The 17,414-nt window shown below is 43.7% G+C and overlaps 1 protein-coding gene across 1 annotated transcript; it reads right to left on the bottom strand.

Moving 5' to 3' along the window:
* Positions 1–70: 70 nt before the first annotated feature.
* Positions 71–10,413, bottom strand: PCARE (photoreceptor cilium actin regulator). The gene is made up of 2 exons (XM_063391918.1): positions 6,686–10,413; positions 71–2,593 (listed from the first exon to the last, which is right to left on the bottom strand). Exons 1-2 carry the CDS (start codon positions 10,411–10,413, stop codon positions 2,464–2,466), a joined length of 3,858 nt encoding a protein of 1,285 aa, XP_063247988.1. The 3' UTR covers positions 71–2,463.
* Positions 10,414–17,414: the final 7,001 nt, after the last annotated feature.

The raw sequence follows: 17,414 nt of genomic DNA, 5'->3' as shown, positions 1-17,414 counted from the left end.
GTGAAAAATTTAACTGTTGACCAAAAAACCTGATAAAAAATTATTTTTTTAAAAAACAGCGGTGAGACAAACTATCATTTCCTCCATACTACAGTTAATCTAAATTTCATGCTTGCAATACAAAATGAAGGTAAACACATTTTTTTTGCAAGAGTCGTGTACATTACTGGACTAAAGAGAATCTCTTAACTACAGGTAATCATGAGTTCACGTTACAAATTTGCAGATCACTCCCCCAGAAGCTGTGTCTTGCGTACAATGAGCAGTTTGCTGCAGCATCCTTTGGGCAGCATCAGAATCCTGCAGCAGCTACAGTCTTTGGGTGGGACTGTGTTTGCAAGGAGCCTCCTGATGACCACAGTCTCAGTCAGAGCCGGGAGGGATGAAGTGCTAGGATGCCAGCTCATGCACACATCTTCAAGGGGGAGCCTGGTCTTGGACAAAGATGCTTTGGCTGACTCCATGTCCAGAGAGCACATGTGGGAGGAGGTTTCCAGCTTGACTGCTGAAGTGTTGCCCCATGTGCTGCTGTAGCAGAATCTTCTGCTTGAAGGATATAAAGAAATCTTTCTCTTATTCCCCTCGGGGTGCTGGGAAGTTTCAGCATGAGGAGATGAACTGATTGTAGTAGCTGAGGAGATGTTCCTCCACTCTGCTCTGTTTTCCTCTGCAAAGCTGCATTTAGGCATGCAAAGTGCCAGTTTCCTGCTGTCATGTTTCTGATTTGCTTCTGTTCTTGGGGGGGTTACTGCCAGCAGAACAAACCAACCCAAAATGTATGCAAAAAAACATTTGTATTCTTACCCAGAAGGGAGAGAACTGCACTTCTAAGGAGGGGGAGGACTAACTTGCAGAGTTTACACTGCTTTGCAGCTTTGCAGCTTTGCAGTATCTCCCTGCTGGTTTTCCAGCTTGTCAGGGGATGGTGCATCTGCCTGTGTGATCACACAGTGGATTGGTTGATGTCTGTATGGGTATGGCTGCTTGGCCTCTTTAAGCTCATAAACCCCTGACCATCCAAATTATCTGTTCACTGCGAGTTGCTTCTCTATATTCAAACCCCTACTTTAAACATAAAAATTAAGGTTTCCTTGTGTATATTCTGCAAAATGGCACTGTACTTAGTGAAAGATGCTTGTGGTTAAGGCACGGGACTAAAACTCCGGAGCTCAGGATCCAGAGAGTAACCCTGGAGAAAGTGAAGCTCCATTCCCCCATCATGAAGGTGGGCAGGAGGAGTAAAAATGCTGTGTGAGGTAAAGTTCCCAGACACCACCTTGATGAAAACTATAGGAAAAACTGAAACTATTCCTAACAAATTATGATACAAATGTCTTTTTTTATTTTTTTAGCAGATCTTACTCTGTACTAAAGTTGTAGATGAAAACATGTCAAATGAACCTAAAACTACATTAGAAGTTTATTATTAAATTAAAAGTTGCATATTAACCATGATGATGTGTTAGGTAGGTAAGGAAGATCTAGTAATTTTTGAGACGGTATTTCAGTGAACGCTGTAAAAGCTTAGGATTAATTGACTGTGAGTAACTTGTGTTTTTATTAACAAGAATCTGTCTAAACTATTCACTGAAATTATAATAGATACCCTCAAACTGCATAAATCAGAAAAAAAAAACCCCTTCTTCAGGGAGAACAGGACTCTCCATGGTGGCATCTTTTTCTTTTACAAAAAAAAAAAAAAAAGAAAAACAAACCCCAACAAAACCTCAAAATGTGTCCTTAGATGCCTCATGATTTATAATGTTGTTTGATCAGGCTATTGCAAAACTACTCTAATCAGGATTAAGCCTTGTCCCCTGGAAACTAGAGGTGATAAGATTATCTGGTAATCAAAGGTGATTTAGAGGATCAAAGGCTTTTTTGAGGGAGTAAGATCCCTAATTTTTTTCCCTTAAATGGGGTTGCTTTGTTTTAACTTGTATATGACATTATTCTCTCCCTGCATGTTGAAAAACTCCTAGGGTAAAAAATGTGGAATTTATTGAAGCCATGGATGCAGGAACACTCAATTGGTTCAGGGTTTTATCTCCCTCCTGGAAAAGCAGCTCTTTTTACACAGACAGTGATGCCTACCGAATAAATAACATGCTGAACAATGATAATTTGTATTAGTTTTTTTAACTCTTTTCTCTAAACTGCGGAAAAAAGTCTTGGCCGTAGGTCCTGTCTTCCTCAGCCAAATTTGCCTCAGACTCACCTACCTACAAAGTGTTTCTTTTGCTCCATATAGATCTCTGAGCAAAACCACGGATGTAAGGAGAAGCAGCCGGCTGGTATTTCAGTAGAGTGTTGAGCCCAGTTTGAGGTTTTTGATGCAATCCCATCAGATAGTTTCCTTGCAAGAGAAGATGAAGCTGCGTTTTGGAGGCTTGGGTGAGGGTGTTTCGTCCCTCCAGGGCCTCTGGCCTTGCTCGTGCCTCTGCCTCTGGGGTGCTTCTGCTGTCAGTCCCTCTGCAGCCCCTGGCCCACGACAAACAGCTCGGGGTGGGAAGCAGATCTGTGGGATTCTTTGGCTTCAGGAACACCAGAGCTGTTCCAAGAGTCACCTGCTTTCCTAGGGCTCTTCTCCAAGCTGCAGAAGGAAAGATGCTTAAGAGGCTAATGAATCGTGACTTTTTAAAACAGCAGTGATTAAACCATGTTAACCCACAAAGCACAAATGGTTCACGACACCCTGTCATTCCCCGTCTCCTCCTGAACAGACATTCTTTATGTGCAGCATCCAGATTTTACTCTTGTCATGCCAAATGCACTGTACTCTTCCCTCCCAGACCTCTCTTGGGAAGAAAACATTTTGTATGTTTAACAGGGGATCGGTGTGAGACTGGATTTCCCTGCAGATAGGGGCAGATTTGAGTGAAAAGTCTTTTTCAGACTGCTGAAGGAATGGAAAGGTTTTATCTCTGACGTGCATCTGCTTAGCCCGGTTACAATGATTCCTGAGCACACCAGCATGACCATGGGAGGGGAATTCTGGTACTGTAAATCTGCCACTCTCACTCTGGTGACAGGAGCACAGAGACACAGGAAGTGTAAATGATGTTCTTGAGGTTGCTCTGGCACTCCCTAGGGGTACAGGGACTTTATGTATCAAGACTGATCATAGCAGTGGATCTAGTTATGGTATCTCATGCCCTGCACCTTCCTGCTGAAGTGTGTGAACGTGCCCTGTGTTGCTGCAGCTAATTCATGTGGTTTAAGTTCAACATGGGGAAATGTTTCAGAGCTATCTGGGAATCATTATTGTATTTTAAATATATAAACTGCTAAACTGAATGAGTTTTCAAGCTGTTATGTTCCTATTCTTAACTGCTAGGACTTTAGTGAGTTGAACTGATAACTGAAGAGATTTGTGATACATGTCCAGCCATGAAACGAAGCCAGATTCAAACATCCCCCAGCTGCAAAAGGGCTCATTTGGGCTACTTGCTTTGAGCCTGATTCAGTCAACCCAATCCATTCTCAAGCTCTCATTGAACAGTATGTTAAAGACAATAGCATTTTATCTTTTCTCTCTGCTCTACCACTTGGGAGAGGAGCAGCCTCAGTGAAATACTGTTCTGTTAAGGTGCATACACAGAAACTGTGTTACAGATTAACAGAATTTCTGTGAGCAGAGCAGGTGTACATGTTGTGCCTTACTGAGGTGCCAGTAATTGCTGATTGTTTTAAAATGACCAAGCTTAGAAACCAGCAAAGTTATCTCAGTCTATCCAGCTGGAGGATGTTCAAACAGGAACACGTTGTACTGACTTGAGAACTGAAGTTCTTGTCAGGTACCCTAAGACTAAATCCAAAAGCTCCAGCCCTAGTTAGGGTTAATAATATTTTAAGTCCTGATATTCCTTACAACAGAAGGGAAAAATGGGCAGAAGACCTGCTTGGAAAAAGAGTGGATTTGCCTCCTAGGAGAGCAATCAGTGTGCAGGAGACACACGAATCTGTGCACAACACTGACATTTAATGCCCATCAATGCCAGCTTGTAAAATGAGATGGAAGTTGCTTCTTTTTTGTGCGTGTTTCCGCTAAAAGGGGGTGTGTGGGAGAGGCAACTCAGCTGCCTCTTTTTGTTTGTACAAGCTCTGCCAGATTATCTTTGGCAACCTACTTCTCAGCAAACGGATGTTTTAATTTGGCATGGGAAAAGTGGGGGGATATATCTCCTATATCCCTGAGTTTGTGAGCATGGGAGAAACTGGATAACTCACTGGTCTTCAGAGTGCTTTACCTATAAAATATTGATAGTATCTCAGGTTTGACTCTATGTCCTCTCCCTTTTACTAATGAAGCTGCTAATAACACAGAAAAATAACACAGAAAAATAACACAGAAAAAACCCACAGAGACAAAAAAAGGCATTGTTATATTTGGAAAGAGGAGGTAAAGCAAGGGAAGAAATGAATGAAAGGAGACTGACCGCTGTGTGGTAATGGCTTGTGAATTTGAGATCAGATGCAAACATTGCTAGAATGAGGAGGTTTAGGTTTAGGTTTAGGTTTGGGTTTAGATTTAGGTTCAGACATTTTGAGATTTTCTCTGTCAGCTGGATGAATTAAAAAGCAAAGAAAGTCCTGGCTGTTTAATGAGCTTGTAGGAGAAAGATGGATCAGAGTGTGGTGCTTTGTCTCTTAAGGCACCTGCTAAACAAGCAATGCTCAGCATCTGCACAGGCTGATGTGGTGCTCACAGCTGTGGCAACCACCCCAGTCCTCAGCAGAAGGACAGGACCTGCAGTGATGTGAAGAGCTCTCAGAGCGTTTTCCCTGTGTTAATTCCTAAAATGGTCCTTCTCTGCCCATCAGCACGTTGGCTGTGATATTCATGTTAGGCCATTCAATGCAAGGTTCATAAAATTTACTCCAGGCAGCTTATTTTGGGTGTAAGAAAACACACAGTTGTGTACTGCATCTTAAATCAGTGTGTGTGGTAATTAATGGCCTGAATTTCCTTTTTGCTTATGTTGATATAAATTTGGTATAACTGACTAGTACTACTGTTGATGTTCATTGGGATAAATGATAAGCTGAATTTGACCCAGGATATATTTCATTCTTCCAAAATAGTTGTAGATCATAACACTAGGATATATGACTTTTTTATGAAAGGGATGATTTTATTTACTGTGAGGTTTTTTTGTATTACTCACTATGTTTTGAGAGACTATGATAGAAAAACAATACACCCCACTGAGGTATAAATTAGCTAACAATTTATAATAGACTGATTTTGAAATTTATCCATAAAACTGCAGGGGCTTTTGTCTTGCAAGGTTTTACATAAAACCTCTTTTGAAAACATTTATTTCTGCTGGCAGGCACCACAGTAGACAAAGCTGACTTCACACAGTACACAAAAACAACAACAGAAAACTCAGCAACACTGTAAGCAATTTTAGGAAATATTCAAATGTCAGACTACAATGCAATATTAGAACTTGGAATACCAAATGATTTGCATTTCCCAGTGTTTTTTACATGTGTTGCTCAGCACATCCCTCTACTGCCAGCATGGGATACTCAGTCCTTATTCTGTCTTGGGGGTGGGAATGCCTGGACATCTGTCTTCAGTGCCCATGATTGTCCCTGTGCTCACAGCGCCCTGACTGCTTGTGCACCTACAAGTGCAATTTCATCCTGTTGGGGTTGATCTGGCAATCCCTATCCCTCCTCACGTGACTGCAGCTCTTCTGGGGCAAGAGCAAAAATACTGCTCGTGTGTGGAAAGGTTACCGGAGAAGCTTAAAGCTTAATTGACTTACACATCCTAAGATGCTAAGAAACTAGAATAACAACACTGTACTTCCAGGTTCTTACACATCTTTGAGTATTCCCAAATACCCACTTCTGTTTCCTGGCTGGTTTTATGATTTTTTTTTTTTTAGGTGATAAACAAAATTTAAGGCTAAGCCCATTTTTAAATGAGGCCACACTTTTTGCAAACATGGGACTGGTATGTGCTGATGTTTTGATTTCTTTTTCAGAGCAGTGAATCTCCAATAGCCATGGGATGCTTTTCCAGTTTGAAAACTGGGCTTGGGCTGTGGACCCAGAAGACTTGACATCAGCATCTAGGTCTGAAAGTGTGCACAAGAAGCTCAAAATTCCAGCCTATAATTACGTCCACACAGATCCTTGCCTACAGCTGACTTGAAACATTCTCTCACAGCTTTCAGGTGAACAGTTCATACTGGATTAGAAGCTGATGACAGAACAACACCCCTCCTCTTGGCTCAAGCCTATCTTCTCATAAATATTTATGTTTATAACCTGAGGGCTACTTCAGAGCTTTTAAGAATTGAATGTGGATGCCCTTAGCCCCCACACAAATAAGGAGAGTTCTGTGCCATGAAACCAACACGAAATTTTCCCTGAGGTGCCTGTCACAGCTTCTGTGTAAGGGTAAGGCTTGAGCAAGCCATGGAAAGTTACCTCTTCCCTTCACTCAGACTGGTAGTCTATTGAAATCTGAGGCAAGAAAATAGAACAGATTATTTCAGTTTGGAAGGGACTGACAATGATCATCCAGTCCAGCTACTGTGCTATCTTTTCTGCACATGAACAGGACACCTTTCTGGAAAACCTCTTAACAACATTAAATTCCCATCAGAAGTGAGAAAGCCCACACAGTGCTGTAAGTCTGTTTTTCTGGCATGCAGTTCCTTACCTTGCTTGGTTAAGTGCGGGTTCACTGCCAGCAGCTAGAGGAGCTGGGAGATGAGGCTGGACCCCTGGTCGGCGGTCAGAGAAACTTCTCCTTACGAACGGCTGAGGATTGGTGCTGCTCAGGGACAGCTTCCTGGTCCGGTCTCTGGGCTGCCGGAACAGCAGGCTGCTCCTTTGGGAATGGGATGCAGCTTCAGGCTGGCTGGTCACCTCGGCAGGCCATTTGCTGGGTACCACTGGAGGTCTGGCTTCGAATAAGGAAGAGGTGGCAGGGCAAAATATGGAGCGGACATTGCTGACCCTCTTGGAGGAGGAGAGCTGGTGCTCGTCCCCAGCGTCCAGCCCAGCTCTTGGCCCCTTGTAGGAGCGAGATGGGGAGGCTGGTGGGGAGGGGGTGGTGGGGAATGGAGCGGGGGAGCCTGCCAGCCGCGGGGCTGCTGCTGAGCTTTGCTTGTGCCCCACAGGAGGGCTGAGCGGTTTTCGCTGTGGTGGCGGAGAGGGCAGCTTCTTCTGCAAAGGTGGGCTGGGCATCCTGGGGCTAGAGGGGGGACTGGGTTTCCTCTGCATCACGGGTGAGCTCGGTTGCGTGCTGCTAAAAGCCTGCAGGGAATGCCTGTGATGCGCGGGGGGGCTGAACAGCCATTTCTCAGTTGGTGAAGAAGGAGGAGTTCTCGTTGGGGAGACCCTCCTGGCGAACAGTGAGCCTTTCTCATTGCTCCGGAGTGGATCGGGAGAGCCGTGCTTCTGGCTCGGCACTGAAGGCGCAGGTGGGTTGGGCCCCTTGCTCTCTGAGCTGTTGCTGTGTGAGTTTGAAACCCCGCTGGGATTTTGAAGAGGAATAATTTTATGGGTTTGCTTGTACAAATCCGCGGCCTCTTTCCTCTGGGTTGCTAATATCTCCTCCTGGCTGGGGATGCGCACGTTGGTCGGGTTCAGCTCCAGGGAGTACCTGTGCGGTTTCTCATCCCCTGACCTGGTGTTCCTTGGACCTTTATTATTCACTGCACTGGGGCCGCTGACATTTTTACTTGGCAGTAAGTCAATGGACTGAATGGAAGCTTTCATTTTTGGGGAAACTTGTGATCTCTTAGCAGCATGCAATTCTGGTTTGGTGGTCTTTTTGGCATCTTCTGAAGAGTTTCCTTCTATTCTTGCAGTTTCTTCAGGCTCGGATAAATTTTCAGAAGAAGTGTCCATTAACATTTCAGGTGGTGGAGGTGGCAGGTTCTCGGTGTCTTCATCAGTCTCTTCCTTTGTGTCCTTCTTGCTTGATTCTGCAGGTGGTGCAGGAAGAAAGGCATTTGGAAAGCTAGAAGAAGCATCATTGGTATTTGTGTCTTCTACTGGTGAAATACGATGCTTAAGATTTAAAGGTGCCAGGCCCCTCTGAAAGGGAGTGGTGGGTGGGATGACTGGAAGTCCAAATTTTCTGATGCACTTTATTGGTCCTAAGGATCTTAGAGGTGTGGCTTTTGCAAGATCATCAGTAGGACTGAAGGTTTCAATCAGTTTTTTGACAGACTGCCGGGGGGTACAGCTGCTGCCACTCAACATTTGTGCTCCAGGAGGCTCGTTTTCTTTGCCTCCTGATGTCTCCTGAGCAGGCACAGGAGCTCTTACAGGCTTCCTGGCTCTCTTTTCATTCAGTGGAGGAACAGGGTTTTGATCAGATGTGAACAAAGGGACTTTATCCTGGTTAGGCAGGATGCTGAAATTTTTTGAGAGGCCTGACTTCAGCTTGCGGGAGGACCTAGATGAAATTTGCTCATCCTGCAAATAAGGTGCTGTTCTTGATTTCCAGAGCTCCAGGTTGTTAGCTATATCCTTTCCATACAACATTTCCAGCCTTTTGCTGAGCTCCTTTTGAGTCCTTTGAAGCTCCAGGAGAGTTGGGTCCTCTGCCTGGCTTCTGAGGGACTCCTCTGACCTGGACCGTCGTTGTTTCCCAAACCTTCTCTGTCTGCCTGTTGCTGTACTGGGCCTTTTTGCTAGGACTGCCCTTCCGCTCTCATCCTCTATCCATTCTTTACGCCTTGATTTAGCTGGGACAAACTTGATTTTTTCACTGATGGCATCTTTCATCTTCAAAATGATTTCTTCTGTATCTGCATTCTCTGTCCTTTTGATGGACTGCCTTTGAATGCTATCAGTGAGTGCAGGTGAAGACAGGGACCTTGGCAGAGCATCCTTTCCCATTTCTGATAAACTTGTGTTGTCATCATCCTCCCCCAGTGTGCTTTCTTCATCATCATCATCATCATCCTCATCCTCATCAGAAAGAAAATCTGTTGATTCACAGATTTTGAAATGTTCACCTTCCTGAGTAGAATCAGACTGCAAGGAGTTGTTGGGACGGCTTTTGTTCAAGCTTGCATATTGGGGCACAGTGGAAGTGCCTTCTGCTAGTCCATGCTGACAAGAGGTCGCCTCCCTGCTTTGCACAGGTGAATGAAGCACACCTTTAAAGGGCCTGTCAAGAGCACAGCCGTGGGACGCAGCTGTGCCCACAGGGGCTGTCCCACCATCCACACGCTCCGCTGTTCTGCCGTGCTTTCGGGATGGATGTCCCTGTGCACAGGAGTCACCTGGCTGTCCTCCATGCTGGCTGAGAGCACTGAACTCTTTGAGGGATTCATTGTCCACACCAATGCCACTGTCCTCAGAACACAGAGTCCTGTCATCACTGTGGGGCTGAGAGGGTCCCACAGTTGAGGCTTCGAGCAGCTTTACTGTCCGTAGCAGGTGCTCATCAAAGCTTTGCTTTGCTTTCAGTTTGCCTTCCAAGTTGCTTGCAGCAGACTGCAGGTAGCTGCACGTCTCCTGCAGGGCGTTGGACGTGAGGGAGGCCAGCATCCCACTCACCAGCTGCATTTTGTTGACCGTGTACTGCAGTAGCTGTTGCAGAAGATCAGGGTGCTCCTTGAAGTCATCCTTTTCTGCTGGCCATGCCAGATTCCCACCTACATCTTTGAGAAGATTTTCCCCATCATTGGCAATTTCTTCCAAGAGCTGGTTGATTTCATCAAAGCGAAGCACAAGGAAGCTGATCATCTGCTGTAGGAAGAGCTGAGTTTGGGTGGCCTGGCTGGCCATGTGCAGAATAGTTTCATACTTGGAGAGGTTGGGATGTAGGTAGGCGTACGCACTCTGGTGCGCCTTGACGAGCAGTTCTGGGAAGTCTACCTTCTTCTCTGTCTCGCACGGGGCCAGAATGGACTTTTCTTTACTTTTGTTGGGTTGACCTTGCTTTGCCAGCTTATGGGTTTTTTTCTTCTTTCCTTTCTTTGGGATTTGCTTTGCGTTGCTTTCATTCTTGTCATCCCAGATGAAGGCTGACGCTTCTGATTCGCAGGAGGTTTGCTTTCTGATCTCTATGGACTCAGTGATGTGCTTTTGAGACTCAATCAGTTCCGACATAACGACTTCAGCATCTGTGGCCGTCCTCTCAATTTTCTTCTCTTCCCTGGAAATCTGGGAATCTGAATGAGCCTTGGAAGATAACTGCAAATTATCATTTTTGTCCAGATCTGACAGTCTATCCTCCTCCTCTTCTTCCAGGTAGTCCTTCCCCTGAACCCCATATTCATCAATATTGTAGCAAGATGAACCTTTAACCAGCAGAGGGATTCCTTTATCTCTTGAATCAATCGGCAAAACACTTTTGGGTTTATTCAAAGCCTTAAGACCACTTCTTGCAGCAGTCTCACTGTGAGAAGGTGTGCAGCCCATCTTTTCTTCGTCTTTATTTTTGATCAAAAATCCAAAAGAACTAGGGAAAACACAAGTAAAAACTGAACTCACTGTGTCATCATGAGCTGCAGACTGGCCTGTTTCTCAGGAGTTTTCCATCACGATCACAATTTTGTTGTCAGTTTCCTTTGTTGTTCTCCTTAAAATCCCATGTGCTTATTGCATAGAATCTGTTCTTGAAGTTGTACCCTTTTCCATGGTACGTTCCCACTTGGGTTTTCTTCTTTGATTCAAAAAAAGGAGTGTGAGAGCTCGGCCGGATTTAGAGCTAATGGATTAAGAGCACTTGCGCACCTCACTTCTGCCTTGACAGATGTCCTCTGCAAATAAGATTTTAAGCTCATTAGGGTAAGCAGGCTCCAGCCAGTCAGCATCCGTGTTGTATTTATAAAGGCAGATTTTTTATTCTGCGTATTGGGGGGCAGAAGGACTTGGTACCTGTCCCTGCATTTTTCCCTTGTTGCAAAAACATAACATGTAATTTAATGCAGAGATCCAAAGGAAGGGGCTGTATTTTGAAGCCTTTTTGAAGGGAAACTATTTGAACATGGCATCTAAGCATCATTAGAAACTCCTTAACTAAGAGAAAGGTGACCTTGACCACGGATGTACCTGCTGGAGAGTAAAAGACAGGAAATCAAATGAGTCAGAAATGCCTGTTAAGATTTCTGCCTTGAGAGTCTTCAAAATTTCTCCCTACTTGCAAGTGACAGGCTGTTTACTTTTTCCTTCTAAGACTTCCAAACAAGATTTATGGGGTTTTTTTCCTTCCTCTGAAGTAATCTTTCTTGAAAGTTATTTTTTCCCTTTTAGATAGTTTCACAACCTGAAAATCCTAACCGCGCAACAACAGTATTTGAACTAACTAATCAGTAAAATAAGTTTTGCATGTCTTGTTAAGGCAGCATCTGAATCTAGTGGAATCAAACTGTTTATTTTCAAATTAAAATTAAAAATTAAATGAAAATTCTTTTTTTTTCCTTTGTCTGAGTGCCTTGGGATAAAATTTGAACTCACAAAAGTGACTTGCTTACCTTTGTTTCTTTTTCATTTGCCAAGGCTTAGTTCTCTTAAATTCAAGACTTTATGGGCTAAAACTCTAAGAAAGAAAAAATACTAATAAATTAAAAAAATATAGACTCATATCTGAAAAAGGGAAGGGAAGGGAAGGGAAGGGAAGGGAAGGGAAGGGAAGGGAAGGGAAGGGAAGGGAAGGGAAGGGAAGGGAAGGGAAGGGAAGGGAAGGGAAGGGAAGGGAAGGGAAGGGAAGGGAAGGGAAGGGAAGGGAAGGGAAGGGAAGGGAAGGGAAGGGAAGGGAAGGGAAGGGAAGGGAAGGGAAGGGAAGGGAAGGGAAGGGAAGGGAAGGGAAGGGAAGGGAAGGGAAATAAAAACCTGTATTTTGAATCCCTTCTAAGGTCAGGACAGTATAACACTACTCTGAAAGAGAAACTAGGGAAGCCAAAGTAGGAATTGGATGAGGCAGAAGATACTTGTCTTTTCCAAGTATTTATTTGTGAAGGGTGGCATGTGGATGAGGGTATAACAGCAACCACCCCCAACTTCCCTCTTCACTACTCAGACTGGCCTAAATGGGATTGTTTTTCATTTCCAGACAAAGCTTTTATACTGAAGATGGCCCTTCCTCAGTGTTCCAGGGGTTACAGGCAACAATGGCCAATTTGAACGCTGACTAGAAGTCTACAGCTTCTCTCCAGCAATTTCCACCTGTGTGGTCATGCGTACCTTGCCCAATTCCCAAAAATCTTTACATGCTGCCAAGCCTATGAAACATTCTCAGAGTTTAAGTAACTGCTTACATGATTGGCTTCTTGGGGCTGGACTGCAATTTGCGTGGGAAGTTGTTATTCTCTGTAGCCCTATTGTTCTAATCTTTTTATCTTTTCAGCAGAGGCAGCAAAATTACCTTGTTTTACAGGGAAGAAGGCACTACAGTGATTCCCAGGAAGATTTTAAAATCTCTGTGTGCTTTCCCCAAAGTAATTTTTCAGAAACACATACATTGCACTTAATATACATGATGACAAAGTAATTTCCCTCAAGGCTTTTCTGGGAAGCATCACTAATAACCTCCTGACTCTGCTTCTGGCCAATCATCTAGCTCAGGCTCTGGCTGCTTCTGTGTCTCACCACGTGTTTTCTACAGAACCATCCCAACACTTTCTGCATTCCCTTTTGGGCATGAGTCTAATGTGTTCAAAGTGGAGAAGTGGAGCATATTTAGGTAGCTACTTCTTCCTGGTCATGCTAATGGCAGGATGCTGTAGCCCTCCACAGTTAGTCTAGGAAAATGCAGGAGAACGAGCAAAGAGCCTTGATGCCCCTCTTCTCTTACAGCATGACTTGAGAGACATCTCTGTGTAGCTGCTTAATATCTGTGCTATGAAGCCTCCGGTGTCTTTTTTTCAAAAAGCAGCTCTACCAGCTCCATTGTTCACACTGGGAATTTTGACAATTAACTCTTGGTGAGTTGGTGGTTGTATTTAGGAAGTTCTTTCTCTTCCCTTTGCCTTTGATCAGTCATGTCCCTTTTGTTTCAATTTTTGTTCTACTTATTTTCACACCATACATTAACTTCTTACAGGAAATAAATGTGTGGTTAAAAATTGAAATTTCTTATGATTATTATGGTTATGAATTATGTAGTCATTTATTATTTTAAATATTAACAGTAAACCAACACACATTTTATTATTTATTTAGTACTAAATCAAGATCCAGGCTCATAGAAAATGTGTTTTAACAAGGAATCTGTTTTATCCTGGCTTTCATTGCTGTCTGTATGTATATGCAATATGACTATTTAATGTTGCACCAGATTTATTAGCTTCTGTGAGATCTTTGATGTGCCCGTTTCCAAACACTTTTGCAGCTGCATTTTTCTTACCAATAGTCTTATTACCAAGTAGGCATATTTTGTACTTTCTGAGTACAAAATATACCTCTAAAAAAAGGGTAAAATTTACCTTTGTACTTCTGAGGTGCTTCAGAAAAATCCCAATGCTTTACCTCATGAAAAATTATAAGGAAAATACTTTATCTCATGATCGTACAACAAAAGAGAGGATAAAATAGGTAATGCACACAAATGATTATGCCAAGTCTTAAAAATCTAAGGTTTATATTTGTGGAAAAGAGCTCACTGAGGAATTATGGAGAACTTGAGTGATTAAAACAATTTTAGTAAGCTGTTTTACTCTCCTAGAAATGTCCTTTTTCTTCTTTTGTGTGAGCCAATTGAACATAACCAGGGAGCTGTTCATATTGTTGGTCTAGATAGCACTAAGTAAATAAGAAATAGTCTCTTTTTATTTCAGCTTCTCCTGCAGAACTGACACTACTTTGGGATATAGAGTAGATTCTCTCCTTTCTGTAATCACTAGCAGAGATACATATGAAGCTTAATTTTGTTTCTCCTGTGGAAACCTGTTGACAATAGTAAAGAATAGGAGTATCATGGTTTGAAGGAAATGTAGCTGCAAAGAATTGAATAGAATCAGTGAGTCTATTCAGAGCCTTTACTAGTGGTGATGATGCAAGTGAAAGACAAAATTCATTTTGATTGTGGGCCAGTGGTAAACTTCTTAGAATTGGCTGTGGTTTTTTTTTTTTTAATTCTAACTTCTAAGTAAAGTCGTTCAATCTGATTGCATGAGGCAATAAATGTGACCCAAATGCTTTCAAAAACCCATTGTGCAAAAACCTTTGGATTTTTAAAACAAGCAGAGGGACAAGAAAAAAATTGTTTTGAAAACACCAAGGAAACAGGTTTCCCTCTCCAGCAAAAATACTTTATAAAGGAATTAATGAAGGAAAAAATATAAGTAGAAAGCTGAAGAGAGTAATTTTGGGGGGGTTTGCTCACACAGGGCTGTTGGTACACTCAGGTGACCCAAATGGGTAAAGAAAATTGTATGACTAGTGTCAGCAGTAGTTTTGTGAGATATCTTTACATTTGTCTGTTATTTTTGGCAAGTGTGTTCTGGTCAGTCACAGTTTCTCTTTGCTGGGCATTCCATTGGTTTTTTAGGGACTTGCTATCTGCCCCAAACAATATATTCATTGCTGGTTTCAGTGGCTAAGACAGTGACTGCCAAGAGTTAGGTCAAACAACCGTGTGAAATAGCATGAAGTGTTAAGCATAGATTTCCAGAGTTATGCAAATCTAGAAAATTAAAAGGTGAGGGTTCCACTGGCCTTGGCAACAATTGCATTAGTTCCCATGAGTGAAAGCAGGTTTGTGGTTGTGGAGCAATTTCAAGGCAACTTCAAGGCACCTTTGAGGTGAGGGACTGGCAATTTAACTGCCCAGCAAGGGCTGCAGCACTTTCCATGGAAGGTGGTAATCTTGATTTTGGATCTAGAAGTAAGGTCCAGGAATTTGTATTCCTGAAAAAACATCCTAAGACGCTGCAGAAAAGAGTGCAGCTATTTAGCCTTATGACTTTTCCAGTTCCCAGTGGGTTGCCTTACCTAAAGCATCTCAAGCTTTCCCTGAAAACGGAGGTAAACACAGGATTCCTCCTTGCTTTCTCTCAGAGAGTGTCTCTAACCACAGTGTGTGTGCACACTCTCAGTCAGAACCTCCCTGCTGCTCCAAGCTTTGCTCCAGAGTGGCTCTGCTTGAAGCTGCATTGCCTTCCTAAGCCATTGTAATAATTGCTTTCCTCTGATACATAAATCTGTGGAGATGAACTGGTTGGTAATCCTCTATTTCTGCCTGAGGAAGAAGCAAGAAATGAAATAATATTTCAGTTGAAAGAGGCTTGTTGCTCACAAGCCTTGTTTCCCTGTCTTCCTCCCGAGGTGGCCAGAGCTGGTGCAGCCCATTGTTCTGAGCTGTCCAGGTGTTCTGCAGCCTTGCTGCCCATGGCAGCACCAAATGAGTCAGGATAGGCTGAACAGGCTTTTTATTTTCATTCACATCCTGGCTTCTAGGAATGTCTGAAAAAGACAAGGTGTTAAGGTACAGAAAAGGGGTTTAAATGTATATTCTTTTAAAATTTCATGTATTTCCAATATTCTTTTAAAATTTGCAGAGGTGAAAGTCCAGACAGGCAGGGGTTTTGTCAGGCAATGACATCCAGTCTCCTCTGCAGCTGCAGCAGTCAGGACTCACTTTGAGCTAAGATGTTTGGGGTTCTGCCATTGCTGGCCTGATCAGAAGGATGCTCTAGAACCTAAGATGCTTTGTTAGATCTTTCCTTTCATTTTGTAGCATAAAAAATAATCACACACAGTTTTGTCCTCATATTCAACACCACCTTTGAATTCACACCCCATTTTCCATGGTTTATGGCAGATGGCATCTATATCTTCTGTCTCAGCTTTCATTCTGCTGCATCAAACAAGCTGTGCTCTGGTAACCTCCTAAAATAGACTGCTTGGCTGTGCTGACAAACCCTCTCTAGACACACTGGATTAGCTGCTCCTGGCTGAAGAAGGGTGCTCACACTGATATGTGATTCCTCAAGGAGATGGCCAGGCCTGCTGGCATGAACACTTCACTTTCCTGCCACAACTCTTCAGTTACACATCCTAAGAAGTGTTTGATTTTTGTGCCATTGCTCCATATTGGTAATGATGCTCCTTGAGCAGCTGTCTTGCATCGTTCAGTTCCTCAGTCACTTCCATACAATGATCCCATACCTCAGTCCTATATCAATTCATTCCTTTCTAACAGCATTTCCTTTTTCCTTTTTTGTCACATCAGTTTGCTGGGTTTTTTTTCCAAGAAAACATTAAAGGCAAATATGAAACAAAGGTTAGTTCCAAGGATAATATCCCAGGATGTCATCAGTAACTCCCCTGAGCTCAGTACTTTGCATTTAACGCTACTTCATACTGTTTGCTCCGTGCTTGTGCTTTACCTCCCTTGAAGTTCTCCTAAATTCTAGTCTTCTCCAGAACTGCTAATAATTTCCATTCGAGGCTCTTCACTAAAGTCTGTCATTCGGTACCAGCAATAGAACATTTCCTTTGCCCAGAGCACCAAGCATCTCAAAAAAGGCAAACACTGACTGCCAATACAAAGCTCACATTTGATCTTGCTTACATGCTGGTCTTTAGAAGAAGGGTTTGAACCTAAGACTATTTAGTCTTGAGGTGAAATTAGCAGGCCTGCATTTCCCTGGAACACATTTTTCCTTTGCCTTTTCCGAGGTATGGATGTTCCACTAAGAAGTGGAAGAATATCCTAGTTTTTTGTAGCCATCTGGTATCATGTTTATTCTCACAAGCACAATTCAATGCTCTCCTTCTTTCAGTTTTGGAGTCTCTGGGAGCTGAGACAATTTGCAACTCTTAACCTTTCCAGCACTTCACTTGAGGAAATTTCCATCTGCCGTTGCTATTATTTGTCCTGCCCCCACCCCTTTTAATATCCTCATTGGAAAAACAACACCAAAAGCATGATTGCAAACATCAGTTATGTTTATGTAATAGTGACCCACGAAGAGCATAAAAATATAGCACGACTTGGCTGAGGTTTTATCCAGGTCAAATTCCCTTCATGCAGCCTGGGCTCAAGTACGAAGCTGTGTTTACCACAGCAGGCGTTTCCCAGAGAGTGCCAGTCTTTGGATTTAGCTCCTTTTTAGATTTTACAGCATGGGACGAGCACCATTTGAAAACCCCTCTTGGGAGCAGCTCCTTTCGTTCCTCCACCTGGCTACTGAGACAGCCGGGGAGTCCCGACGCCTGAGCCGAGTGTTGAGCCGTGCCAGCGGTGCTGCGTGGCCTCCAGCCCGTGCCATCCACTCCCATCGCGGCCCGGTTTCCCCGCGGGCCGCATCCCCGCATCCCGCATCCCGCATCCCGCAGGTGCGCGCGGCGCGCCCCCGTTCCCGCCGCGCGTTCCCGGGCCGGCCCGTCCGCGCGGGGGCGTGGTCTGCGCGGCGGGGCGGGGCGCGGCGGGCGGTGCTGGCCGCCCATTGGCCAGGGGCTAGGAAGGGGAGTGGTTT

Source organism: Prinia subflava, chromosome 2, assembly GCF_021018805.1.
Source record: "Prinia subflava isolate CZ2003 ecotype Zambia chromosome 2, Cam_Psub_1.2, whole genome shotgun sequence".
In the NCBI taxonomy this organism is placed as follows: Eukaryota; Metazoa; Chordata; class Aves; order Passeriformes; family Cisticolidae; genus Prinia; species Prinia subflava.
The sequence above is the reverse complement of the archived record's forward strand: the minus strand, read 5'-3'. Positions and strand labels throughout refer to the sequence as shown.

What these genes read in the sequence shown, in the direction of transcription:
- PCARE (XM_063391918.1), bottom strand. Translation starts at nt 10,413, where the DNA reads ATGGGCTGCACACCTTCTCACAGTGAGACTGCTGCAAGAAGTGGTCTT. An exon ending in CCCGCACTTAACCAAGCAAG is followed by an intron (nt 2,594 to 6,685) that starts GTAAGGAACTGC and finishes TTCCTTCTGCAG; the next exon opens with CTTGGAGAAGAGCCCTAGGA.